We start from the raw sequence: 24789 nt of genomic DNA, 5'->3' as shown, positions 1-24789 counted from the left end.
CTCACTCGACTGGTTTCTTTTCTTATTTCTTATTTCTTATTTCCTGTTCAGTTTAGTTTGTTCGACAACATTTTCTTTCCATTTACATGAAAACGTTTTCTCTCGTTTCCACTTCCTGTTTCGTGGCCAAATGGTGGCTACATTCAAGATGGCCGACTTCCTGTTGGCTCAAGTTTGTGTCCACAGACGTGTTCAGGGTCGTGGCGATCGGTCACTTCCTGTTGGCTCAAGTTTGTGTCCACAGACGTGTTCAGGGTCGTGGCGATCGGTCACTTCCTGTTGGCTCAAGTTTGTGTCCACAGACGTGTTCAGGGTCGTGGCGATCGGTCACTTCCTGTTTCGTGGCGAATGGTCGGGATTTGCCGGACTTCCAATGGTTGCCATGGCCTCGCCCCTTTTGAATAAGTGACACCTATCGATAAAGTTTTGCCTTTGATGTGTTTAGCACTAATGGAGAAGTTTGCTCATTTATGTAGTGTGCAAATCGTCAAAATTCAAAATGGCTGACTTCCTGTTGCGTTGAGGCCACGCTTCCAATCGACTTTTTTTGGTCGTCCTGGGCATCTTCACACCAAGTTTTGGGAAATTTGGCGGAACTGAATTTTGGCTCAGTTTTCACCTTTGGGGGTGCTACAGAGCCCTTGAGCAACGCATGGGTTGGGCCACTATAACAATATTGCATTTTTGCCTGACCTGACCTTGTTTGTATGTGTGTTAACCCGCTCAACGACGTAACAATAATAATAATAATAATAATCTGAAGGAAAACAGCGACTGCAGTGAAGCTGTCCTCCATATCTTTATATACTAGACATTACTGTAGGAGAGTGGGATTTCAAAATAAAAGCAATGGGTGTGGATTTTCACACTTTCGAAAGTCTATCAGTGTGAAGTGGAAACGAGTAGTTTTCTTTGAATAGCAATCTGAATTTAGGTGGAAAATTTATAAATTATGCAATTTCAGAGGGCCTTTATTTTGAAATTCTACATCTGTCGCTTTTATTTTGAAATCGCACGCTCTTACCCCAGTGTTCACATAGATTCTGACTTGAATCTCAATCAAGCTGAGTGTTCACGTACGCATGTGCATCATTGTATTTGCAAGCTTTACTGACACCTAGAGGCGAAGTCGCACATTGCAGCTAACATGACGGACTCAGCGGAAGGTGAAACAAGAACACCAATTCTTCATTTGTAGGTGTTAAAACTAAATGGAAACTTTTAAAAGTGTTGTGTTATTTTATGTGTTGGAAGCTTTATATTTACATATATATGTATATATATATGTATATGTGTAAATATAAATGTATCAGGCGGAACCAAGTGAAGCGCACACTGGGGACACGGACGATGTTTGTGTCACGGACCAGAAGTGACTGAGCAGCGCCAGAAGCGCGGATGAAGTGACCCGTTGATTTTTGTCTGTTTTTGTTGTTTCTTTTGGAAGCAAAATGTCGACTAAACGTAAATCTGACGTCACTGTACCTGCGGAGGAAAGTGACCAGCTGTTGATCCGCCCGCTGTGAGTAAAAACACACAAACACACACACACACACACGTACCGGAGTTTACCAGCGTCTTTGTGCGCGCGGCACCAGTCTCCACTCACAAAGTGTCACATTTAAAACACATTTACAGATTTGAAGGACGGGGACACCGCCGATCTTCATTTTGTTTACGTTTTCTGACTCCTCTTAGACCACTCTTTATTTCGGCATAAATCAAATGTTTTTGTGCTATTCAACTTTGTAACAGGAAGTTGTAATGTCTGCTAAAATAATGCCACATTTATGTCTATTGACAGTGTTTCTGCCCTGCTTTTAAATGTTTCCATTTGCACCAGCCTCCACTCACAAAGTGTCTAACTCCTCAAACGGCTCTTTATTTCGGCATAAATCAAATGTTATTGTGCAACACTTTTCTTTAAAAAGTTGATGTTGGTGTCTTTCCACACGGATGTTCATACAAACATTCTAAACTGCGAGTGTAAACAATTGTGAATATGATATTTCTGTTTACAAGTCAGACTGAAATATTGTCGTGGGGGAGTTGGGGTTAGCAGAGGTCAAAGTGTAAAGACAGCAGCCTGTTGTGTGATGATGTCACCGTGTTTGTGTCCAGAGGAGCCGGACAGGAAGTGGGGCGGTCCTGCATCATCCTGGAGTTCAAGGGGCGAAAGATCATGGTAACGATGTTTGTCACGTCTCCTGTGAACTGTGATGTCAGCGTGGACACGCGTCCTCAAACGTGTGTGTGTGTGTGTGTGTGTGTGTTGTGGTTTAGTTGGACTGTGGGATCCATCCTGGCCTGGAGGGAATGGACGCTCTGCCGTACATCGACCTCATCGATCCGGCGGAAATTGACCTGCTGCTCATCAGCCAGTGAATATACACACACACACACACACACACAGACCTGGACAGTCACTTATTCCAAAAACCAAGAAAGAAAAAAGAACATTACTTGAGTGCTCTTGAAGGCTGAAGTGTTGACTCCGCCCCCTGCAGCTTTCACCTGGACCACTGTGGGGCGCTGCCCTGGTTCCTGCAGAAGACCAGCTTCAAGGGTCGAACCTTCATGACTCACGCGACCAAAGCCATTTACCGCTGGCTGCTGTCTGACTGTGTCAAAGTCAGGTATCACTCACTCACTCACTCACTCACACACTCACACACTCACTCACTCACACACTCACACTCACTTGCTCATGTCCGTGTGTGTGCAGCAACATCTCTGCAGACGACATGCTCTACAGTGAGATGGACCTGGAGGAGAGCATGGAGAAGATTGAGACCATCAACTTCCACGAGGTGAAGGAAGTGGCGGGCATCAAGTTCTGGTGTTACCACGCCGGTCACGTGCTCGGGGCGGCCATGTTTATGATCGAGATCGCCGGCGTCAAGGTCATCATCATCAACGTCCGTGTGTCCACGACGCTCTCCATCACTCAACTTCCTGTTGTCATTCCTGACGTGTGTGTGTGTGTGTAGTTGTTGTACACAGGAGACTTCTCTCGTCAGGAGGACAGACATCTGATGGCAGCAGAAATCCCCAGCGTTAAACCAGACATTCTCATCACTGTGAGTCGCTGCACATTCAACTTCACTCACTGTGTTTAAAGGTGTACTTCAGTGTTTTTTCACTGTGTGTGTGTGTGTTCCAGGAGTCCACCTATGGCACTCACATTCATGAGAAGCGTGAGGAGCGAGAGGCTCGTTTCTGTAACACTGTGCACGACATTGTGAACAGGGAGGGTCGATGTTTGATTCCCGTGTTTGCTCTGGGACGAGCTCAGGAGCTGCTGCTCATCCTGGGTGAGACTCACTCACTCACTTACACTCACTTTCACTCACTCACTCACTCACTCACTCACACACACACACACACTCGCCACTCGCCCCACTCACTCACCACTCACCCACCCTCACTCACACACTCACTCAATCACTCACACACCTCACATACTCACCTCACCTCACTCACACACACATACTCACTCACCACACTCACTCACTCACTTACTCACACACACTCACTCACTCACACACACTCACACACACACACACACTCACTCACCACCACTTACTCACACACACTCACTCACTCACACACACACTCACACCTCACTCACTCACTCACTCCTACCTCACACTCACTCACTCACACTCACACACCACTCACTCACTCCTCACTCACTCACACTCACTCACTCACACTCACACTCACTACACTCACACACACTCACTCACTCACTCACTCACTCACACACACACACACACTCCCTCACTCACACACACACACACACACACACACAGGCAGAGCTACCGTTCAGGTTGTGGCTCCGCCTCCACACTCAGTGATAACAGAGCTGGGTCTTTGGTCCAGACGAGTACTGGCAGAACCACCCGGAGCTGCACGACATCCCCATCTACTACGCTTCCTCTCTGGCCAGGAAGTGCATGGCCGTGTACCAGACCTACATCAACGCCATGAACGACAAGATCCGCAAGGCCATCAACGTCAACAACCCGTTTGTCTTCAAACACATCAGCAACCTGAAGGTGAATGACACGCAGCCGCCCACTTTACCGCCGTGGCACCACTGTGCCTGTGACTTACGTATGTGTGTGTGTGTGTGGGCGTGGTCAGAGCATGGATCACTTTGATGACATCGGCCCCAGCGTGGTGATGGCGACGCCCGGGATGATGCAGAGCGGTTTGTCCAGAGAACTGTTTGAGAGCTGGTGCACGGACAAGAGGAACGGGGTCATCATTGCTGGATACTGTGTGGAGGGAACACTCGCCAAGGTCAGGGGGCGGGGCTTTAACTGACCATGGTCAGACACCGGGGGGCAGGGCTTTAACTCACCATGTTCAGAGACCAGGGGCAGGGCTTTAACTCACCATGGTCAGACACTGGGGGTGGGGCTTTAACTCACCATGTTCAGACACCGGGGCTTTAACTTCGCCATGTTCATACAGGGGCGAGGATTTAGCTTGCCATGGTCAGAGACCGGGGCAGGGCTTTAACTCACCATGGTCAGACACCGGGTGGGGCTTTAACTCACCATGTTCAGACACGGGCGGGGGCTTTAACTCACCATGTTCATACACCAGGGGGCAGGGATTTAGCTTTCCATGGTCAGACACCAGGGGGCGGGGCTTTAACTCAACATGGTCAGACACCAGGGGGCGGGACTTTAGCTCGCCATGGTCAGATGTAGTCTTTTTGTCCATTTTGTGATTTTTTTTTTCCAGTTTGACTTGGAATGACAGGTCAAAGGTCACAGGTCTGTGTGTGTGTGTGTGTGCGCGCAGCACATCATGACGGAGCCTGATGAGATCACCACCATGTCGGGGCAGAAGCTTCCTCTGAAGATGTCGGTCGACTACATCTCGTTCTCCGCTCACACGGATTATCAACAGACCAGCGAGTTCATCCGAGCGCTCAAACCTCCTCACGTGGTAAAGTCACATGACCACAGTCGCCATGACCACCACGACTGCAGTGTTACCACGGTAACGAACGTGTCTGCCGTCCCCAGATCCTGGTCCACGGCGAGCAGAACGAGATGGCGCGTCTGAAAGCGGCTCTGATCCGCGAGTACGAGGACAACGACGAGGTCCACATCGAGGTCCACAACCCGAGGAACACGGAGGCCGTGACGCTCAACTTCAGAGGAGAGAAACTCGCCAAGGTCAGTGCCGACAGACGCTGCTCGCCCCCTCGCCCGCGGCGCTTGCTCCAGTTAACTCCCATAATGCTCTGCTGCAGGTCATGGGCTCGCTGGCAGACAGGAAGTGTGCTCAGGGTCAAAGGGTGTCCGGGATCCTCGTCAAGAGAAACTTCAACTATCACATCCTGACCCCGTCTGACCTCTCCAGTCAGTAACACGCATCCACGCCCCTTTTCAAAATAAAAGTTTGTCCACAACGACGATAAACGCCGAGTTTCTCTCGTCTTCAGATTATACGGATCTGTCCATGGGGACCGTGACGCAGACTCTGGCCGTCCCGTACACCGGACCCATCTCGCTGCTCGTCAGTCAGCTACGGAACCTCGCAGGTCGCCCGCCAATCACACTCACCTGAGCTCACATGAGCTCCACCCACTGTTGACTTTGACCTCTGAACTCTTGTTTTGATGTTCTTTGTTTCAGGAGACGTGGAGCAGGTGGAGGGAACGGAGAAAATCACAGTGCGGGTCTTTGACAGCATCACTCTGGTCCACGAGGCCGGCATGGTCCTGCTGGAGGTCAGAGTTCAACAAGCTTTTCACAATAAAATGTTTTTGTATCTGAAAATGTCTCAAGTCCTAAACTTGCGTCAATGTTCCGTATTCTCGCATCGGAACTTTGTTTTGTTTTTAGTTGTTTATGAAAAATTGAGTTGTACCACTGGAAACCACCTGGGGGCAGTGTAGCCAACAGAAGAACACGACGAGACCTCGTGTCTGATATTAACAACGCGATCTCTGCCTGTGTCTGCGGAACCCACGCATCGCTACACTGCACGTGCGATCGAAACGTCCTGCTCCGATTTTACACTCAGGGGTTACAGCTAACTGTAAAAGGGAATTCGTAACTACTGTGATCGTGTTGCGATACCTTTAGCTCGAGTAGAGTGAGCGTGATCCCGTGGGTGGCGGCCGAGAGTTAAAGTGAGGCGAACAAATTTCGTCAATAGCACGATGATTTTTATATAAATTGAAGTTAGCTAGCTTTTTTCGTAATCCTGCGAATGTCGTGGAAAACGTAAATTCGCATTTTACTGAGTGTACGACAAAGTCCCTCCTCCACCACGATGTTTGTTCTTGTCAGGAATTCTCTGCTCTGTGCTGCCCTCTAGTGGTCGTGCAACACTTCTTATAGAAAGGAATGTTTCTTTGTTTGTTTTTAAAGGAAAATCGTGTTTTTCTTTGTGTGTTTGTTTTTGTCGCAGTGGATCGCTAACCCGCTCGCCGACATGTACGCTGACGTAGTGACGACGGTGGTCCTGCAGGTTCAGTCCAATCCCAGCGCTCAGAAATGTTGGTGAAGACGTCGCCGTGGTAACGTTGTTCAGTTTCGGGCGTAAAAACGTGCTCGCTGACGTTGTCGTGTTTGTGTTTCAGTTGTGGAAGGACGAAGCGAGGTGCTCGACGTCGACGTGTTTGTGGAGAAACTCAAGCTCATGCTGCAGTGAGTCATGTGCAGGTGTGGGCGGAGCCCCGAAGCGCCGCCCACCCACCAATCCTCACTTTAGTTTTAGAATTTATTCTCAAATGTATGACTTTGTTTTTGGTTTTGAGGAAAACAAAGTGATTTTCACAATAAGAGCGTCCAGTTGTGTGTTGCAGTGACATGTTCGGGGACGACTGCGTGAATTTCAAGGACAGTAAAAACCTGAGTGTGACGGTGGACGACGTCACCGCCTTCATCCAGCCACAGACCAGAGTGAGTTCAGCAGCGTCCCCCTTAGGCCAAAATGATCACTACACAGTAGTTTGTTTGCTTCTTAATCAAATGATTGATTTTCTAAATTTCTAACAATGTTTATTTAACTTATGTGACCTCTGTGTTGACCCGCAGACTGTGACATGTGCGGAGGACGAGACTTTCAGGGAGACGGTGGAAGTCGCCGTTCATCGGCTCTACGACGCCCTCAGTCCCATTATCTGAGTGGCCACGCCCCACTCTACGGTGTCACCACGAGGGTGACGCAAACTCGATGTGTACAGAAGCCCAAATGTGACAAAAGTACCTCTTTCTTTCAGAAATTATGTGAAACTTTTAAACATTTTCTTTGAAATCAGAAACAAAAGTTTCCTAAAGGACAATTTTTCTCAAATTTCTGAGAATTTTTTTTTTCTTTAAAAAAACGTTTCTGTGATTCCTCATTTTTTTTCTACTTCCTGTGTAAAACAATAAAACATTTTTCATGAAAAAAAGGAAATGTTTGTTTTTCTCCAAAAAAATGATTTTAACGTGGATGTTGAAAACTGGGAAAAAGATTTTATAATGACTTTTATTCTGAAAATCACAGTGACATTAAAACATGACACGCGTTCAAAAACAAAATACTGATTCAAATTAACGTCTGGATTTAATTCAACAACGATTAGAAAATCGCTTTGTGACATTTTTCATTCTTTGGTTTAAAAGGGAAAAAACCACGTGACGTTTGAGAACGTTGTCGTTTCAACGTAAAGATGAGTTTTTTTCTCCACGGTCGAGGTTTAAAAACATTTAAGATTTTAGCAAAGTAAACAACCCTGATCTGCTGAGTCATGTTTACTCAGCCAGTGCCAAATAAACAACAAACACGTGATGTGTTCAGGGTCCCTTTGTTTAGAAATGTAAACATTTCATTTAAGAAAATACACTTTAGTTTTTACAAGAATAAAACGTTGACTTGGTCTGTCCGAATTTTTCAAACATTTACATCAACGTACACCTGCGGGGCATTCAGAAACTCCAGGGACTGTGGGACGTTCAGGAACTCTTAAGACTGCGGGATGTTCAGGATCTAAAAGGACTATGGGGCATTTAGGAACTCTAAAGACTGTGGGGCGTTGAAGAACTCCAAAGATAAAGAGTAGGCAGCCCGTGTCCAAGTGGAAAGGGAACTTGGCTTGTCACTGGAGGGTCGTCGGTTCAAGTCCCCACCAACCCCCATTGCTCCCCGGGTGCTACTCAGCAGCCCACTGCTCTTAATTCTGGGTCAAATGCAGAGAAATTTCCCTAAATTAAGTATAAGATTTAGATTTAAAGACTGCGGGGCATTCAGGAACTCTAAAGACTGCGGGGCGTTCTGTATCCAGACATAAAAACAGTGGTGATGCCTTCAGGGACTTGTATGAGCAGCAGAAATCGTAACAGTTCATCTTCAACATAAACATCGGGCTTGAGTAAGGGCGGGTCTGAAGTGGGCGTGTCCTCAGCACTGTGTCTCCCTGGTGTTGATGTGATGTTGTCTCTGGAGTCTGAACAGAAGCGTCTTCTCACTGCGGCTCATCACATTTTTCTCCGTCAGGTCCTCGAAGGAGCGTTGAGTCGCCGCCACCGGGCGCCCGAACGCCTCCTCCAGCGTCTCCTCGTCCAGGTGTGAGTCCAAGCTCGGGTCCTCCTGGATGGTCGCCATGCGGGGGCTGTCCAGAGGAGGGGCGTGGCAGTGATCTGGGCCGGAGCCAGAGACCGGCGGGGTGCTGGTCTGCTGGGGACCGGCGGCATGGAAACGGAGCGCGGCGGTGGGCGGGAACGTTGGAGGTTTGAAGATCCGAACGGATGCCGACTCCAGGCTGCTCAGCAGCTCGGCATTCTGGGGAAAAAGAAGCCATGAGTGTTCGTTTATATTTATTTATTTGTGCCTTGAATGCATCACGTAGGATCTCAGTGGTGATGCGTTCATGGACGGCGTGGAACATGAAGACACTTGTACTCACACTGGGGAAGAACAAAGACTTTGTGGTTTGTTCATACTGTTGGTCCAACTTCTTATCCTGAGGACAGAGAAGACAGCAGAGGACAGAGGACACAGCAGGGGACAGAGTGAGATAAAGACGTGATCATGTCGATGTTTTCCTTGTGTGTCCACCGGCGGTCATGTTGTCTCTGTGTGATGATGTCACTCACCACACAGTGAACCAGGATACTGAACGGAACCCAGAAGAGCAGAGAGAACGCGACCACTGATCCCACGATGTTGTCGGCCAGAAACTTCCCCAAAGTGTTGATGTCGAGTTTATCAATGAAATCCCAGAGACGCTCGATGACGTCCTGAACCTGCTTCATACACTTCCCCTACACACACACACACACACACACACACACAGCTGTAACGTACAGTGTTGTTTGTTGGTTTGTTTGTGTGTTTTTGTAAAAGGGGCGTGGTCTTACGGCGCCATCACAGAAGCCCACAGTGCACGGTTTTCCTTTACGCAGGAACAGGAAGTTGCCCGTCTTGTCTTGGTAGGGGGCGCACACGCCGCTGCGGCTGCGACAGCACACTTTACACGAGGAGACGGTTTCTATGGCGACACAGACTGTTAGTGAGCTTCACATCCACCAGGTGGCGTCATGCACAGCACGCGGTGTTGCAGCGGTGTACCGTTGCAGGCGCAGGGCTGCAGCTGGAGGACGGCCTGACAGAAAGGAACGCACTCTCCGCTCACACACTCGCCGCTGTCCAGACACACCGTCTCGTCTCTGGCGTTCTCTGGAGGCGGGCATTCGCTGCTGTTTCCTGTCCACGCAAAACACAGCAGACATGAAGGCGTCGGCACCTCTGTGTGAGACCTCTGTGTGTGACCTTTGACCTGTGAGCTGACCTGTGCAGTAGGAGTGTCCTTTACAGGTGGCGTTGATGGGCTCCTGACAGACTTCACCTTCAGCCTCGAACCTGCAGTGTTTGCAGCAGGCGCTGTTTCTGTCACTGGACACAGGAGACACTGTGAGTGTGAGGTGTTTTACAGATGTTTGCAACTGTTTAATAGATATTTACAGATGTTTACAACTGTTTTATAGATATTTACAGATGTTTACAACTGTTTTATAGATATTTACAGATGTTTACAACTGTTTTACAGATGTTTACAGATATGTTTACAGATGTTTACAACTGTTTTATAGATATTTACAGATGTTTACAGCTGTTTAATAGATGTTTACAACTGTTATATAGATATTTACAGATGTTTTATATTTACAGATGTTTACAACTGTTTTATAGTTATTTACAGATGTTTTATAGATATTTACAGTTTACAACTGTTTAATAGATGTTTACAACTGTTTTATAGATATTTACAGATGTTTACAGCTGTTTTAGATATTTACAGATGTTTTATAGATATTTACAGATGTTTACAGCTGTTTAATAGATATTAGATGTTTTATAGATATTTACAGATGTTTACAACTGTTTTATAGATATTTACAGATGCTTACAGCTCTTTACAACTGTTTTATAGATATTTACAGATGTTTACAGCTGTTTAATAGATGTTTACAACTGTTTTATAGATATTTACAGATGTTTACAACTGTTTTATAGATATTTACAGATGTTTACAGCTGTTTTACAGATATTTACAGATGTTTACAACTGTTTTATAGATACTCACAGATGTTTTATAGATATTTACAGATGTTTTTACTACTATTGCCTTTCAGTTGCAGACGGCGTGGTGTCTGACCTGCACTGAACTCCAGGTCGTAGTCGACAGTCCGCGGTGCAGCAGCGGTCTGAGTTGATGTTCAACAGTCCGGGATCACACTCCTCACCGGGCTCCACGCGGGAGTTCCCGCACACATTGACGTTCCTCTCTTTGAAGCACGTCAGCGCTTTCGCCCGCAGACGCTTCACGATGGAGCGTTTGCTGCAGTTTGAGAAAATCTGGACAACACGAGACAGAGTCAGCGCCGAAGGAAGGAACCCGCGTTATTAAACGTGTTTCCCGCCATCTGAGGCCACACCTTGTTGTTGACGTGGTCTCCGCTCACAGCGATCGGGTACATGACGAACTTCCCGCCCTGGTCTTCTCGGGGAGCGCAGTACGGGATGTTGTCGGGGTCGTGCTCCGCTCCGAAGTTGTGTCCGAGCTCGTGGGTCGTTACCAGGTCGGCTTCCTGTGTAGAGGACAGAAAACTGCTCTCATTGGTCCTGAAGGGAGAGACCCCGCCTCCAATTTTACCACAAATTTAGCTTAGCATTATCCATATATACATTTACAACCGAAGTTGGAACTGGGAGTGACATCACCTTCCAAGTTCATCGCATTCCAGTCAGAAACACAAAGCTTTCTCAGCATAGTTTTCAAAATAAAAGTCTTAGTTTCCTCATCCACACTGAAACACATACTCATACTTTCAAAATAAAAGTCTTAGTTTCTGCTCATCCACACATTTTCAATATAAAAGTCTTAGTTTCTGCTCATCCACACTAAAGCACAGCCTCACAAAAGTCGTGGTTTCTTAATGTTTACAAAACGTAAAAAACACTTTGTGAGACCTGGACTTTTGGACTCACCTTGGTCAGGATGGTTTTCCCATAATTCTTAGTGCTGGTCAGACCCGTGTTCAGGTAAATCGGTCTCAATTCATTTGTTGACGAAGGACAAACTGTGGAGACAAGACAAGGACAACGTGATGCCCTGATTTGCTTTCGTCACATTTTGACAGCAGGGGGCGGGACTTTACCTTTGGAGCAGAGACCTCCAGGGATGTCGGGTTTGGACGGAGCGACGTAGGCCAGACCCAGAGTCCCCTCGTCAAAGTCCTGGTAGGTGAAGAGGTGAGCAAGACACACGTTGGACGCCTTCTCTGCGATGTCCACGCTGAACTGCTGCAGGAGGACGAAGCCACAGAAGACGTGGTCAGCCACGCGGACATGGAGACGCAGGGAGTGAGACGAGAGCTTTTTTTTTTACCTCCAGCAGTTTCTTCACGTCCCACACTTCTCGATTGTCTCCTGGACTTCCTCTCATGTTGAAGTGACTTTTTCCTTGAGCCACTGACGTTGGACCTTTCTCGATGATGATCTGATCAGAAAAGCGCCGCGTTACCGTGACGACACAGTGATGGACACACACACACATTCATGCTGACTGACTCCACCCAAGTAAGCCAATAACAGAGCTCCAAGTCTGTTTCCGTTTGTCCACACTAAAACGCATCCTCACATTTTCAAAATAAAAGTCTTAGTTTCTGGTCGTCCACACTAAGATGCATCCTCACATTTTCAAAATAAAAGTCTCATAGTTTCTGCTCATCCACACTAAAACGCATCCTCACATTTTCAAAATAAAAGTCTTAGTTTCCTCTGATCCACACTAAAATGCATCCTCACATTTTCAAAACAAAGGCCTCAGTTTTCAAAAATAAAAGACTCAGTTTCTGTTCGTCCACACTAAAATGCATCCTCACATTTTCAACACACAAGTGACAATTCTGTTTGTCCTCACAGAAACAAAAACAGACTGGACCAGCAGTTTTGGAAAACTGTGGTCCAGTCTGGACAACGTTTTAAATCTAAAATGTGAACGTAGCCCGAGTGTCCCGCCCCTCACCTGCTGGATCTGGACGCCATAACCTACAAACTCTTCGTCCCATGACGTGTTTCTGTAGATGTCGTCCACACGATCGATCAGCTCGATCTGTAAAAACAGAGACGGGCGTTAGCGTGGACTCACTGATGGAGCTCAGGTGTTTTCAGGTCTGACCAGGTAGTTGAGGGTGGTGCTCTCCTCCTCTCTGCCCATGTGTTTGAAGAAGCGATGGTCGGCCACGAGCAGCAGAGGACACGTGTTCTTCCTGTGGTCGTAGACGTGACGTTTGGCTCTGGACACGGACTCTGAGGACATGAGGACACTTTATGGACATTTATCACATGAACACGTTGAGATTTCAACAGTGTGACATCACTTCCTCCTGCTTAAAGGCCTATTTTAAAGTAAAAGATTTAAAGACCATGTAAAACGCAGTACTTTTCTATGCCTGCAGGGGGCAGCAGCGTATACATCTACATACTGACCGTCTTCCTCGTGCTCTTCCAACATGGCCGTCCTGACGCTGTCGGGTAGGAGGTGGCTGGGGTCAGAGGTCATGTAGCCACAAACTGAAGGCTGGTGCAGTCTGCTGAGGTTTCTGATGTCCTCTGAACGGTACACCAGCAGGCGACCATCGGGGGGCGCCGACGTGAACCTCCACAGTGGCTGAAGGAAGGGGAGGGAGTTAAATCGGGGAGGCGTGCGATGTTTTTATTACGTCGTACATGCGTCGTACCTCGATGTTGTACTCGGCCTCGTCGGTCAGGATGTGCGCTGAGAACTCGTGGTCGTCGATGTGAGCCTGAACCCGGGAGTTCTCTTCCCCTGGACGAGACATCGCAGAGTTAGAGGAGAAACCTGGGCGCTAAGCTCCGCCCCCTAGAGCAAAGACAAGTCTCAGCACTTGTGTCTGACGATGTGTTAGTAGGAAGTGTCTTCCTGTTGACCTGTTGACCTGTGATGGTGCGCTCCACTTGTTGTCAGAAGCAGAAATCTCCGAGTTGAGGGGTGTGTCCTCATTTCTGAGGGGGCGTTTAAGTTTTGAAATGTGGTTATAGTTAAGGTTAGTCATTAACCTGTCTGTGCATGTGTGTGTGCGTTTGTCTGTGTGTGTGTGTGTGTGCGAGCGTGTGTGTGTATGACTGTATGCGTGCGTTTGGGTGTGTGTGTGTGTGTGTGTGCTCACCGATGACGTGTCCAGTGAAGTAGTTGTGTCTGTTGACCGGGTAACTGTGCTCTCGACCGTCCTCGTCCACGACCACGGCGCTGAAGTTGTCAGAGAACAGTTCGTTGTTGGTCCTCAGGTACAGTCTGAAGTGCCTACACACACACGCACACACACACACACACACACGCACACAGGTGCGCGTCAGTACACAGTGTTCAGTTTCACGTGTCAAACGTGACGTTGACCCGGCTGAAGCGTGGTGAACCTCTGCAGGGCGTCGAAGCTCAGCGTCTTCTCCACGTGACTCTGAGTCTGGACGTCGCGGCGGCGGACGGAGTGAGTCCTCAGGCTGGACAGAGACAACACGTCAAAGTGGTCCAGCACGGACCGGAGAGAGTCTGAGGGGGGACAGAGACAACACGTCAAAGTGGTCCAGCACGGATCGGAGCCCTAGTGAGAGTGAGCACTTGGCGCCATCTAGTGGACTGAAATTATGTCAATTGATTTTTTTCAATGCTAATCCATAAATAGTCAGTCAGTCAGTCATCATCTAACCGCTTTATCCTCCACCAGAGGGTCGCGGGGGGTGCTGTGCCAATCTCAGCTCGCCAGTCCATCGCAGGGCCACACACAACTAGAGACAAACAAACATTCACTCTCACACTCACTCCTACGGTCAATTTAGAGTGTCCAATTCACCTAATCCCCACATTGCATGTTTTTGGACTGTGGGAGGAAGCCAGAGAACCCGGAGAGAACCCACGCACACGGGGAGAACATGCAAACTCCATGCAGAAAGGCCCTTGTTCCAACCGGGGCTCGAACCCGGGTCTTCTCGCTGCAAGGCGAGAGTGCTAACCACTACACCACCGTGTGGCCCTCCCATAAATAGTTTCAATCAAAAATCAAAAATTAATAACATCGTCACACAAAATATCTATTTTTCTAACGTTTACAATAAACGTAAATAAAGTTTTTAACAAACAAACTTCATAATCTACGACACCAACTCATAGTTAACATGGAACGGGGGTGGAGTGGCTCAGTGGTTAAGACCGGTACCCATCGTGGTCGCAATGGTTGCAAGTTCGTCTCCACCCCTGGCTGATTGTACGCAACTCCATTGTAAGTCACTTTGGATAAAAGCATCTAATAAATGACATGTAACGTAACGTAACAAACGTGAAGTTTGTTACGTTACGTTACAAGTCTACATTTTACTTACGTTCTCGTCCAAATTCATCGCAAAGTTTTGTCTCAGCCGCATAATAAGTCACAAAAAATACATTTGAGGTAAAGACAGAGGATTTGAATCCGATTCCGAAGACTCACCGAAGTCCTGCTGCTCCGTGTTCGCGGGCGAAGATCGAGCTGCTCCCATGACCCTGACGAAAACCGCGAGAACCGCGAGAAGCGATAAAACCGTGATTTCGCGTCTCGACATGTTTGGCTGTTTGGACGCTTCTTTCAAAATAAAGTCTCCGAACATCAGGTTTAAAAACTGCGAACGACGGTTTGGACGGAAACTTCACGTGAGAAACACGTTTCTTCATAAAAGTGCGTAAAACCTGGTCCTGGCGACGAAAGTAACGACTTTAAAAAGAGACGGAGACAAAAAACCGAAACAAAAAAAAAAAAACCTCCGCAAAATCCAGGAAGACGGAGAACTGCTGAGTAAGCTAGCAACACACTGGCCGCGCGGGACGGAAGTGGCTGTGAGTCCCTTCACAATTAAAAACAGAACGACGTCAGTGAAAATATTAACAGATTATAACAATGATGATATTACAATGATGTTTTCATAATGATGACAATAATTAGATAAGAATGAGGTTTCATGAAAATGCTTAATATGTCATTTCAATGTAGACAAACCTAAATGTTGTGCTAGAATGAAAAGGCAAATTATTCTTATTCTTATTAGTATCATTACATTACATTACATTACATTACATTACATGTCATTTAGCAGACGCTTTTATCCAAAGCGACTTACAAAAGTCGCTTAATATCATTATTATTATTGTCGTTATTATTAGTAGTATTATTATTAGTGATAGCAGTATTAATAGAAAGTATTACTGTTGTCTTGTTACTTTTTATTTCCTGTTTATCGTTTAATGTCGAGCTTTATTTTGAAAACTGGCCACTGTGTTCGTGTTGTGTTGAGCTTTACAAGCTGGTGATTCAAACACGCTGGAATAAATAAAAAAACTCCTGACAGAAAAAAAACCAGATTGAGATTTTCTTCTTATCATCATTATTATTATTAGTAGTATTTGCTATCTTTTATTTTGAAGGCGGTTTTGAAGTGTCGTCGTCCATCTTATATAAGAGAATAACACAGAGACATCTGGCAGCTCTATTTATAACATGTGACCTCATGCATCACACATGTGACAGCGTGAACGCTGACCGGAAACAAGCATATACATTATAATAGAAACTTTATATATCATTTAAACATAAAGAAGCTGCAGGTAAAGTATAATATAACACACTCAAATGGTAGATTATATACATTTTAACACGTATATGTTTGTACATGTGTATGTGGTCATCAGCGATATCAGCATCTTTATTAAAAACATAAATGGTGTAAATATTAAAACTTGTTCACCTTGGGAAAACACTTGGTTGCAGTTCATGTCTCAGACTGTGGCGGCAGCAGAGTGCCACAGAGCGACCAGTTCACCGGAAACCGAAAGAAGAAGAAGAATGGAAGTCGATCCCAAACAAACCCGCCGGTCTTCCACATGTGATCGAGCTGCGGGCCTAACACGGCGTCTCTGCGGCCTCAGTCGCCGCTTTTCCCGGGACCATGGACGACGAACACACGGTAAACTCTTTCGTGACGTCGCGGTGAGACGTTTACTGCTGCCAAAGAGCAGTAAGCTGCTGTTAGCTGCTCGCTAAGCGCCGAACTCCGTTCAACATTCTATCGGTTTTATCTTTGTTTTGGCTCCTTTCTCAAAGTCATGTTTTGAACAAAAATGTTAAAGGTTTCTACGAATATGCAAGAGACGAGTTTACAATCGGCTTATTCCCAGTCTCTGTTACTCCGCGTTAAATCGTACATTCTGCGCGGACATCGCTGCCAACGTCATTATTGGTTCGAATGATACTTGATGACGGGCTCTAATTTCATCAAAACGCAATTTCACTGTCTCGTTTTTCCGCCGAATTGAGCAGAAACAGTCACTGAAACCGTAGACACACTTTTGTACATCACGAACAACCGAGTCGGTGGGAAATGTTCATTTATTTACAGTCCTGCTGATTTATTAAGAAGTGCCACAAGGGGGAGCTTCGTCTTTCCAGTTCATCTGTTTTTACATGTTTTAATTTACACATAATCACAGAAATGTAACGTTTCTTTATTATCATCTCACTGATTCATGTTTGTATTCAATAATGATTTTGTTATCGATTTGTTATTTTTTTCGTTTTTATAAACATTCCGTATAATGACAGTGTGTCTGTGTGTGTGTGTGTCTGTAGGCCAGCTTCACAGAGGCGTGTGGTCAGTGCTCTGCGGTGAACTGGGGGATTTCAGATGAAGGTCGTTTCTACTGCAGATCGTGTCACAACGTCATCGAGGTAAATGACAACAACAGTGACTGAAGTCTTTGTTTTATCCGCCTGATGATGATTCTTATTCATATTTAAATGGCACCTGCAGTGCAGCGGATGCTCAGCAGGTGGCAGCATCGTGCTTTCAGCACCAGTTTACAGCTGAGTCTCTCATGAGGTTCAGTGTGTTTTAATGTGTGTGTCCAAACGTCCTCAGAGAACCAAAGAGGTGGAGGACACCTACGTCGACCGCGGCTCCATCAGAGTCTCCACCCTCAGCAGAGGATCCAGAACCAAGAGATCAGGTCACTTGTCTTTTCTTAGCCTGTTTTTAAAGTGTGGACTGTGCTGTGAGCGCCCCCTGCTGCTGAGAACCTGCCTGAGACACTGCCAGCAGAGAAATTCAAAAAGCTGACGTTTGTGTCACTTTGTAAGCCACTCACTCTCCCACACCAAACCTCATAGAGACAATCAGTGATTTCAGCTGGCAGGGACACAGGAGCTGCTGGTCCTCTGCTGCCTCGTGTGGTCACTTTCAGAAGCCGTTTCAAAATAAGATGTTTGAACTTAGTGATGGAGGCAGCAGTGGATCAACAACAACTGATGTTCTCTATGAGGTTTGGTGTGGGAGAGTGAGTGGTTTACAAACGTCAGTTTCCTGTGGGAAAAGCTTGTTTTATGGTCTAATCTATTCACTGCTTCTACTGTTGTCTTAAGGACTGACAATTTTAAAGGGAAAACTGTGTTTGTGGGATTTTCTCTCGTTATTTAATATAATTGTTGTTGTTTGGTCCAGAGTGCGGTCGTCAGTGGATGATCTGTGAAGGTTTTCAGTTCATCCTGAAGAACCAGGCAGACGCTCTGATCGCACTCGGAGTCTCTTCTCACTTTAAAGTGAGTTCTTTCACACACACACACACACGCACACACACACACACACACACACACACACACACACACTGACTGTGTGTGTGTGTGTGTGTGTGTGTGTGTGTGTGTGTGTGTGTGTGTGTCAGGACCAGGTGTTGTGTCAGCTGTGGAGACTTTACCTGCAGAGGAGCAGACAGGCGTTCACCAGGAACCCAGTGAGGAGCGTCGCCTTTAAAATGGTGCGTTCACTGACCCAGACTCCTGATCCGACGTCACCTGCGTCAGGTTCCGCTTGTCGTGCATTTAACTTGTAATGTGATGAAAGCTAAAATTGAAAAAAAAACTACAGTTTTCGTCTTTGTAAATTAATTTCATATAAAATCCTTTTGGGTTCATATGTTCTTCTCTCGCTCCGCCCCTTTACCTTAGCGACGCCCAGGTTCCGACTCGGAGAGCGCGGGTGAGTCATGGGCCGCCTCCGCCAGTGAGACAGACGGAGACACCAATTTGTCCAACGCAGGTGATGAGGACGAGTGACAGGACAAAAGCGTTGATTGATGGTCACATGACGGTTCAGTTCTTTTGACCCTTCTGTGTCTCCGTACTTTCAGGCTCAAGTCTTTACAGAATTCTCCTTTAATGACCTTTTCATGTTTTCACATTCACGTCGTCATCGCCCTCTCTGGTTAAAGCTCCGCCCTGTATTTGTCTGACACGCAGAGGACAGCAGCGATTGGCCGCAGTTGTCGGGTTCGGCCGACGCCCTCACTTACATTTCGTCGCCCAGGAGGCGGAGCCACAGGCTGATGAGCATGAGGAAGACACTGGCGCTGATTCACGTCGCGCTGACGTGGAGTCGTGAGTCGCTGACGCTCAGCGATCTGCTGAGGTGACCCCACAACTTTATTCACAACTTTATTCACAACTTCATTCATATTTATTTGTGCGTGTATGTGTATGTGTGCGTGCGTGAATGTGTATATGTGCGTGCGTAGGCTGGTGAATGAAGGTCACGTCCCGTTCGTTGACGCCTACGATGACCTTCCTGCAGAAATGAGTCTTTCAGGCAAAGACGCTTTGATCTTCAGAGTCGAGGTCAGAACTTGTCCCGATCGTGATTCAAAATGTGTTTTTCTTCTCACTGAGTTTTGCTGAGTCATGGCTTCTTGTTTGGGGTGCACTTGTTTCCACAGAGTGTCCCGTCCCATCGCGTGGTGCACAGCGAGGCCCAGGCTCTGGTTCTTTACCTGCAGCTGAAATCTTTTCCTCCAATCAGCCGTCAGTGTTTGCTGCACCCGGCACTGCTCAGCCTGCGCTACCTGACCGACGCTAACCTGCCCGGTAACAGCTGCTCCGTCTGCTTACTGTCAGAGACTCTTCTTCTTCTCTGATGGTTGTTGTTGTTCTTCTTCTTCTCTGATGGTTGTTGTTCTTCTTCTTCTTCTCTGATGGTTGTTCTTCTCTGATGGTTGTTCTTCTTCTGATTTGTTGTTCTTCTTCTTCTTCTCTGATGGTGGTTGTTCTTCTGATTGTCTGATTGTTGTTCTTCTTCTCTGATGGTTGTTCTTCTGATTTCTTCTTCTGATTGTCGTTTTCTTCTCTGATTGTTCTTCTCTGATGGTTGTTTTCTCTTCTCTGATGGATGTTGTTGTTCTTCTTCTTCTCTGATGGTGGTTGTTCTTCTCTGATGTTCTTCTCTGATGGTTGTTCTTCTCTGATGGTTGTTGTTGTTGTTCTTCTTCTCTGATGGTGGTTGTTCTTCTTCTGATTGTCGTTGTTCTTCTCTGATGGTTGTTCTTCTTTGATGGTTGTTCTTCTCTGATGTTGTTGTTGTTCTTCTTCTTCTCTGATGGTGGTTGCTCTTCTTCTGATTGTCGTTGTTCTTCTCTCTGATGGTTGTTCTTCTCTGATGGTTGTTCTTTCTTCTTCTCTGATGGTGGTTGTTCTTCTTCTTGATTGCTCTGATGGTTGTTCTTCTCTGATGGTTGTTCTTCTCTGGTTGTTCTTCTCTGATGGTTGTTCTTCTCTCTCTGATTGGTTGTTCTTCTCTTCTCTTGATCTTTTGTGTTCTTCTTTCTTCTTCTGATGTCGTTGTTCTTCTCTGATGGTTGTTTCTCTGATGGTTGTTTTTCTTCTTCTCTGATGGATGTTGTTGTTGTTCTTCTTCTCTGATGGTGGTTGTTCTTCTTCTGATTGTCGTTGTTCTTCTCTGATGGTTGTTTCTTCTTCTCTGATGGATGTTGTTGTTGTTCTTCTCTGATGGTGGTTGTTCTTCTTCTGATTGTCGTTGTTCTTCTCTGATGGTTGTTCTTCTCTGATGGTTGTTCTTCTTCTCTGATGGTGGTTGTTCTTCTCTGATTGTCGTTGTTCTCTCTCTGATGGTTGTTCTTCTCTGATGGTTGTTTTCTTCTTCTCTGATGGATGTTGTTGTTCTTCTTCTTCTCTGATGGTGGTTGTTCTTCTTCTGATTGTCTTGTTCTCTCTGATGGGATGTTGTTCTTTCTCTGATGTTGTTCTTCTTCTGATGGTGTTGTTCTTCTCTGTTCTCTCTGGTTGTCTCTGATGGTTGATTGATTTGTTCTTCTCTGATGGGTTGTTCTTCTTCTCTGATGGTGGTTGTTCTTCTTCTGATTGTTCTTCTCTGATGGTTGTTCTTCTCTGATGGTTGTTCTTCTTCTCTGATGGTGGTTGTTCTTCTTCTGATTGGTTGTCTCTGAATGTTGATGGTGATGACTTCTTCTCTTCTTCTCTGATGGTTGTTCTTCTTCTCTGATGGTTGTTCTTCTATGTTCTTTTCTCTGATGGTTGTTCTTCTTCTGATTGTCTGATTGTCGTTGTTCTTCTCTGATGGTTGTTTTTCTTCTTCTCTGATGGTTGTTGTTGTTCTTCTTCTTCTCTGATGGTGGTTGTTCTTCTCTGATGGTTGTTGTTCTTCTTCTCTGATGGTTGTTCTTCTTCTCTGTGTGTTGGTAGATAAGCTCCACCCGTGGCTCTGCAGGCTGATGGACTGCGCTGGTTTAACAGATCAAACGTTCTTCACCTTTGATCCGTTGTCGTTTCCCTTCCTGCCGCAGTTTGACGTCCAAACAGCTGCGATCATCATCGTCACCATGAAGCTCATGTTTGGTCTGGACGACCACACAGAGTGGTAACACACACACACAGAGTGGTAACACACAGAGTAACACACAGAGTAACACACACACAGTCACAGATGTGTGTGTGTGTGTGTGTTTCAGGGATCTATGTAACGTCGCTGGAGTTAAAGACGACCATGATCCTGATCCTGATCCTGATCCAGGTTTGTTTTTCACTCCCTTCACAGGACTGTTAAAGCTGCCATAGGTGATTTGTGTCTGTGCTTATTGATCACTAATGTTGTGATATCATCTGACTCCTCCTCCTCTGGACTCTGACCAATCACAGGGCAGCACAGACACCTGTTGGTTGGTCGACCAAGCAGCTGCGCGTACATGAACTCCTCACTCTTTCCAATTTGTCTTGACTGTGTTGGTTGTTGTGTTGTTGTGTTGTTTCAGAGGCGGAGTTTAACCTGAGGAGGTGGTACAGAGTGACGCACGCCGCTCTGACCCGAGCTCAGCAGAGCAGAGAGTGTCACGACGTCGCCAGGTACAGCGCTCTGTTCGCTCACAACACACCAGTGATTGACAGGAACCAACACTCTGTGTATTGTTGTTATTGTTGTTGTTGTTTCCTTTGTTCACAGGAAACAGTGGAAGACAAAGAAACCTCTGTTCCCAAGCAAGAGGATGAAAGCTGTCATGGTGAAAAGGAAACGTGAGTGTTTTTAATCAGCTGATCTGTGAGCGCAGTGGCGTGTCATGTCCAGAAGGCGTCGCTGTGACGCTGCTCGTGTTTGTCTCCACAGGAACAGCAGAGCTGGTCCACAGGTGTTTCCACAAACTCTCCTGTCCCTCTGTCCAGCGCCGCGGTCCATCCACCTTCAGGTTCTGCTGGGGGGACGAGGACGGAGTGGACGGACCCAGTCTGCACCACAAGAAGCTGAGCGCCGTACTGAGCCTGAAAGACCACGCCCTCACGCCGCTGAACACCGCCTACTGGCACCCGCCGCTGACCTCCTGTAACCCCCGGTACTGAAGAGGGTCATAACGTGGCTACAGCTGATCAGTCAGCTGATCAGTCAGCTGATCAGTCAGCTGATCAGTCAGCTGATGATCTTCTTCTTCTTCTCCTCCACAGTGAGTGCGTCACTCACTTCTCAGAGATGGAGGCGGAGCTTCCGAGGTCGTTCATGTGGCTGCTGCAGCTGTTCTCCTTCCTGCTCGACGTGAAGCCTGACTGTCTGTACGAGGCCGTGCTGAAGGTGGAGAGACGCATCCTCGCCACCGGGACCAGGTCCGGGAGAGAAAGGAGATGAAGCAGAAGCTTCAGGTGAATCGTGTGAACGCTGGAGACCACAGGTCTCAAACTCACGGACCACGGACCACATCCGGGCCGCCACCTCAATTTACAGTTATGACTTCTGTATGTATAAATGCTTTTATTTTGAAATCATGTTAGAAATCATGTTATCAACAGCAGACTCTTTGGATGCTTAGCTCTGAGCTCAGACACTTACAGCAATAAATAAAAATAAAATCTGTTTAAAAAGACGATTTATTTTCATGTGTTTATGTGTCTCACACATACACAACAATGATTGTGTTACTTTAGGGCTTTATGTTCAGACCCTTGGTTCTGTGGTCGTCTGCTGCAGTGACCTGGTCTCACCTCTAGGGTTCTTTAAGGTAACTGGGCAACAATAAAACAGATTATACTCTCTCTTTCATCTCCCATGCGTTCACCTTTTGAAGGTGTTGCTGTTGTTGTTGCTGTTGCTGCTGTTGCTCTTGCTGTTGTTGCTGTTGCTGCTGTTGCTGTTGTTGTTGGTGTAACTTTAAAGTCACGTGAGGTGAAGACAGTTTTCAGAGGACAGGAGTTGAACTCAGGACACTGGAATAAACGAGCCACGTGTGAATGCAGCACAAAGAGGTGAGCCGAGGTAACGCCACTCTCTGTAGTATCACCATGGCAACATGCCCAACGCTGTGATGTTGCCTAGCAACAGCCCTGAACATGGCAACCACCAAAACGAAAGCACGCGACTGTCGCCTGGAGCTGATTTAATCCGGAGGAGATGAAAGAGAGCAGATTATAATCTGTTTTATTGTTGCCCAGTTACCTTAAAGAACCCAAGAGGTGAAAGCAGGTTTAGTGAAAACTCTGAGTAACCCTGAGATGAGGGTTTATATTTACACGTGGAAATACAGTCATGAAATATCGTTGAGCAAAATCTTTTAATGTAAAATGGAGTAAAAAAAAGTGAGTCAGCTTGAACATGGACGCTTCAGGTGGACTTTATAATGATAGGTCCATAAGTCAACTATGTTTTCTCAGTTTGATCCATATTCTCATCTTTAGTTTGTGTCTCGTCAGGTTACAGCTGAATAAATATAAATCAAATGTAACATAATGTTAGGACTGCAGCATTTTATCATCCATTAATGAAATTAAAGTCTGTTAAATGATGAATGAGTGGATTACACTGTATAAAAAGTTTTTTTAACTCAGAGTTTGTTGAACCTGCTCTCTGAAACGCGCCCCAGGTCAGTACAGCAGACGACCACAGAACATCACACTGATGAACTCCCTGCACCTCCTGCTGGAGGGAGTGTGACCTGACACCACCCCTGCGCCTCCCCCTTCACATATATACACAGTACACATGGTCAGAGTGGGCGTGTCCATGTCAGTGAGGTCACAAATGTTTGTTTTGATGAAAGTAAAATCTGCTGCTGTTCTCAGACTAAACTTAGGTCTAAATTTATACTAAACATAGACTAAACTTAGGTCTAAACTCAGGTCTAAACTTAGACTAAACTTAGGTCTAAATTTAGACCAAATTTAGAGTAATCTTAGGTCTGAACATAGACTAAACTTAGGTCTGAACTCAGGTCTAAACTTAGACCAAATTTAGAGTAAACGTAGGTCTAAACGTAGATTAAACTTATGTCTAAACTTAGACTAAACTTAGGTCTAAACTTAGATAAACTTAGACTGAACTTGGATTTAAACTTAGGCTAAACTTAGGTCTAAACTTAGACCAAATTTAGACTAAACTTAGGTCTAAACTTAAACTAAACTTGGGTCTAAACTTAGAAAACTTAGGTCTAAACTTAGGTCTAAACTTAGACTAAACTTAGGTCTAAACTTAGGTCTAAACTTCGACTAAACAGTTACTGTTTCTGCTGTTACAGTTACTGCTGCCGATACTGCTGTTGTTTCTGCTGCTGATACTGCTGCTGTTTCTGCTGCTGATGCTGCTGCTGCTGCTGCTATTTCTACTGTTGCTGTTACTGTTGCAGTTACTGCTGCTGTTACTGCTGCTGCTGTTACTGCTGTTACAGTTACTGTTGCTGTTTCTACTGCTGCTGTTACAGTTACTGCTGCTGTTTCTGCTGCTGTTACTGCTGCTGCTGTTAAAGTTACTGCTGCTGTTACTGCTGCTGTTACAGTGACTGCTGCTGTTTCTGCTGCTGCTGTTACAGTTACTGTTGCTGTTACTGCTGCTGTTACTGCTGCTGTTTCTGCTGCTGCTGTTAAAGTTACTGCTGCTGTTTCTGCTGCTGTT

The 24789-nt window shown here is 46.2% G+C and overlaps 3 protein-coding genes across 4 annotated transcripts; 2 read left to right on the top strand and 1 right to left on the bottom strand.

The window, feature by feature from the left end:
* Positions 1 to 1351: 1351 nt before the first annotated feature.
* LOC122784345 (cleavage and polyadenylation specificity factor subunit 3-like) lies at positions 1352 to 7388 on the top strand. Its single transcript, XM_044049583.1, has 18 exons — positions 1352 to 1522; positions 2122 to 2185; positions 2284 to 2381; positions 2508 to 2636; positions 2726 to 2903; positions 2991 to 3080; positions 3164 to 3314; positions 3886 to 4061; positions 4150 to 4308; positions 4819 to 4965; positions 5046 to 5198; positions 5276 to 5384; positions 5468 to 5566; positions 5661 to 5755; positions 6442 to 6529; positions 6614 to 6680; positions 6839 to 6935; positions 7071 to 7388. Exons 1-18 carry the CDS (start codon positions 1452 to 1454, stop codon positions 7158 to 7160), a joined length of 2061 nt encoding a protein of 686 aa, XP_043905518.1. The 5' UTR covers positions 1352 to 1451; the 3' UTR covers positions 7161 to 7388.
* A 764-nt stretch (positions 7389 to 8152) lies between these two features.
* On the bottom strand, positions 8153 to 15372 carry adam17b (ADAM metallopeptidase domain 17b). Its single transcript, XM_044049582.1, has 18 exons — positions 15027 to 15372; positions 13960 to 14092; positions 13713 to 13846; positions 13263 to 13351; positions 13012 to 13192; positions 12701 to 12831; positions 12548 to 12634; positions 11909 to 12019; positions 11679 to 11823; positions 11509 to 11600; positions 10956 to 11108; positions 10676 to 10875; positions 9809 to 9912; positions 9589 to 9723; positions 9378 to 9508; positions 9114 to 9281; positions 8924 to 8980; positions 8153 to 8799 (listed from the first exon to the last, which is right to left on the bottom strand). Exons 1-18 carry the CDS (start codon positions 15181 to 15183, stop codon positions 8419 to 8421), a joined length of 2589 nt encoding a protein of 862 aa, XP_043905517.1. The 5' UTR covers positions 15184 to 15372; the 3' UTR covers positions 8153 to 8418.
* A 996-nt stretch (positions 15373 to 16368) lies between these two features.
* Positions 16369 to 22771, top strand: taf1b (TATA box binding protein (Tbp)-associated factor, RNA polymerase I, B). Of its 2 annotated transcripts, none has more exons than XM_044049593.1 (15): positions 16369 to 16533; positions 17196 to 17294; positions 17485 to 17572; positions 18064 to 18161; positions 18284 to 18376; positions 18567 to 18657; positions 18858 to 19026; positions 19133 to 19232; positions 19331 to 19478; positions 21111 to 21285; positions 21377 to 21429; positions 21674 to 21767; positions 21865 to 21935; positions 22027 to 22249; positions 22359 to 22771. In XM_044049593.1, the coding sequence occupies exons 1-15, from the start codon at positions 16516 to 16518 to the stop codon at positions 22534 to 22536; spliced, it is 1698 nt and encodes a 565-aa protein (XP_043905528.1). In that variant the 5' UTR covers positions 16369 to 16515; the 3' UTR covers positions 22537 to 22771. The 2 variants fall into 2 exon arrangements, with proteins under 2 accessions (XP_043905528.1, XP_043905527.1); XM_044049592.1 differs by having other exon boundaries at positions 16370 to 16533; positions 21377 to 21438; positions 21677 to 21767.
* The last annotated feature ends 2018 nt before the right edge of the window (positions 22772 to 24789 follow it).

The sequence above is a fragment of the Solea senegalensis genome, linkage group LG17, assembly GCF_019176455.1.
Source record: "Solea senegalensis isolate Sse05_10M linkage group LG17, IFAPA_SoseM_1, whole genome shotgun sequence".
NCBI classification, from domain to species: Eukaryota; Metazoa; Chordata; class Actinopteri; order Pleuronectiformes; family Soleidae; genus Solea; species Solea senegalensis.
This window is presented reverse-complemented; position numbering and strand designations above follow the sequence as displayed.

What these genes read in the sequence shown, in the direction of transcription:
- LOC122784345 (XM_044049583.1), top strand. Translation starts at nt 1,452, where the DNA reads ATGTCGACTAAACGTAAATCTGACGTCACTGTACCTGCGGAGGAAAGT. An exon ending in GGAGCTGCTGCTCATCCTGG is followed by an intron (nt 3,315 to 3,885) that starts GTGAGACTCACT and finishes TCTTTGGTCCAG; the next exon opens with ACGAGTACTGGCAGAACCAC. An exon ending in TGGAGGGAACACTCGCCAAG is followed by an intron (nt 4,309 to 4,818) that starts GTCAGGGGGCGG and finishes GTGTGCGCGCAG; the next exon opens with CACATCATGACGGAGCCTGA.
- adam17b (XM_044049582.1), bottom strand. Translation starts at nt 15,183, where the DNA reads ATGTTCGGAGACTTTATTTTGAAAGAAGCGTCCAAACAGCCAAACATG. An exon ending in CACGGAGCAGCAGGACTTCG is followed by an intron (nt 14,093 to 15,026) that starts GTGAGTCTTCGG and finishes GTCCCCCCTCAG; the next exon opens with ACTCTCTCCGGTCCGTGCTG. An exon ending in GAGACCACGTCAACAACAAG is followed by an intron (nt 10,876 to 10,955) that starts GTGTGGCCTCAG and finishes CGTGTTGTCCAG; the next exon opens with ATTTTCTCAAACTGCAGCAA.
- taf1b (XM_044049592.1), top strand. An exon ending in GAGTGTCACGACGTCGCCAG is followed by an intron (nt 21,768 to 21,864) that starts GTACAGCGCTCT and finishes CTTTGTTCACAG; the next exon opens with GAAACAGTGGAAGACAAAGA. An exon ending in CTGACCTCCTGTAACCCCCG is followed by an intron (nt 22,250 to 22,358) that starts GTACTGAAGAGG and finishes TCTCCTCCACAG; the next exon opens with TGAGTGCGTCACTCACTTCT.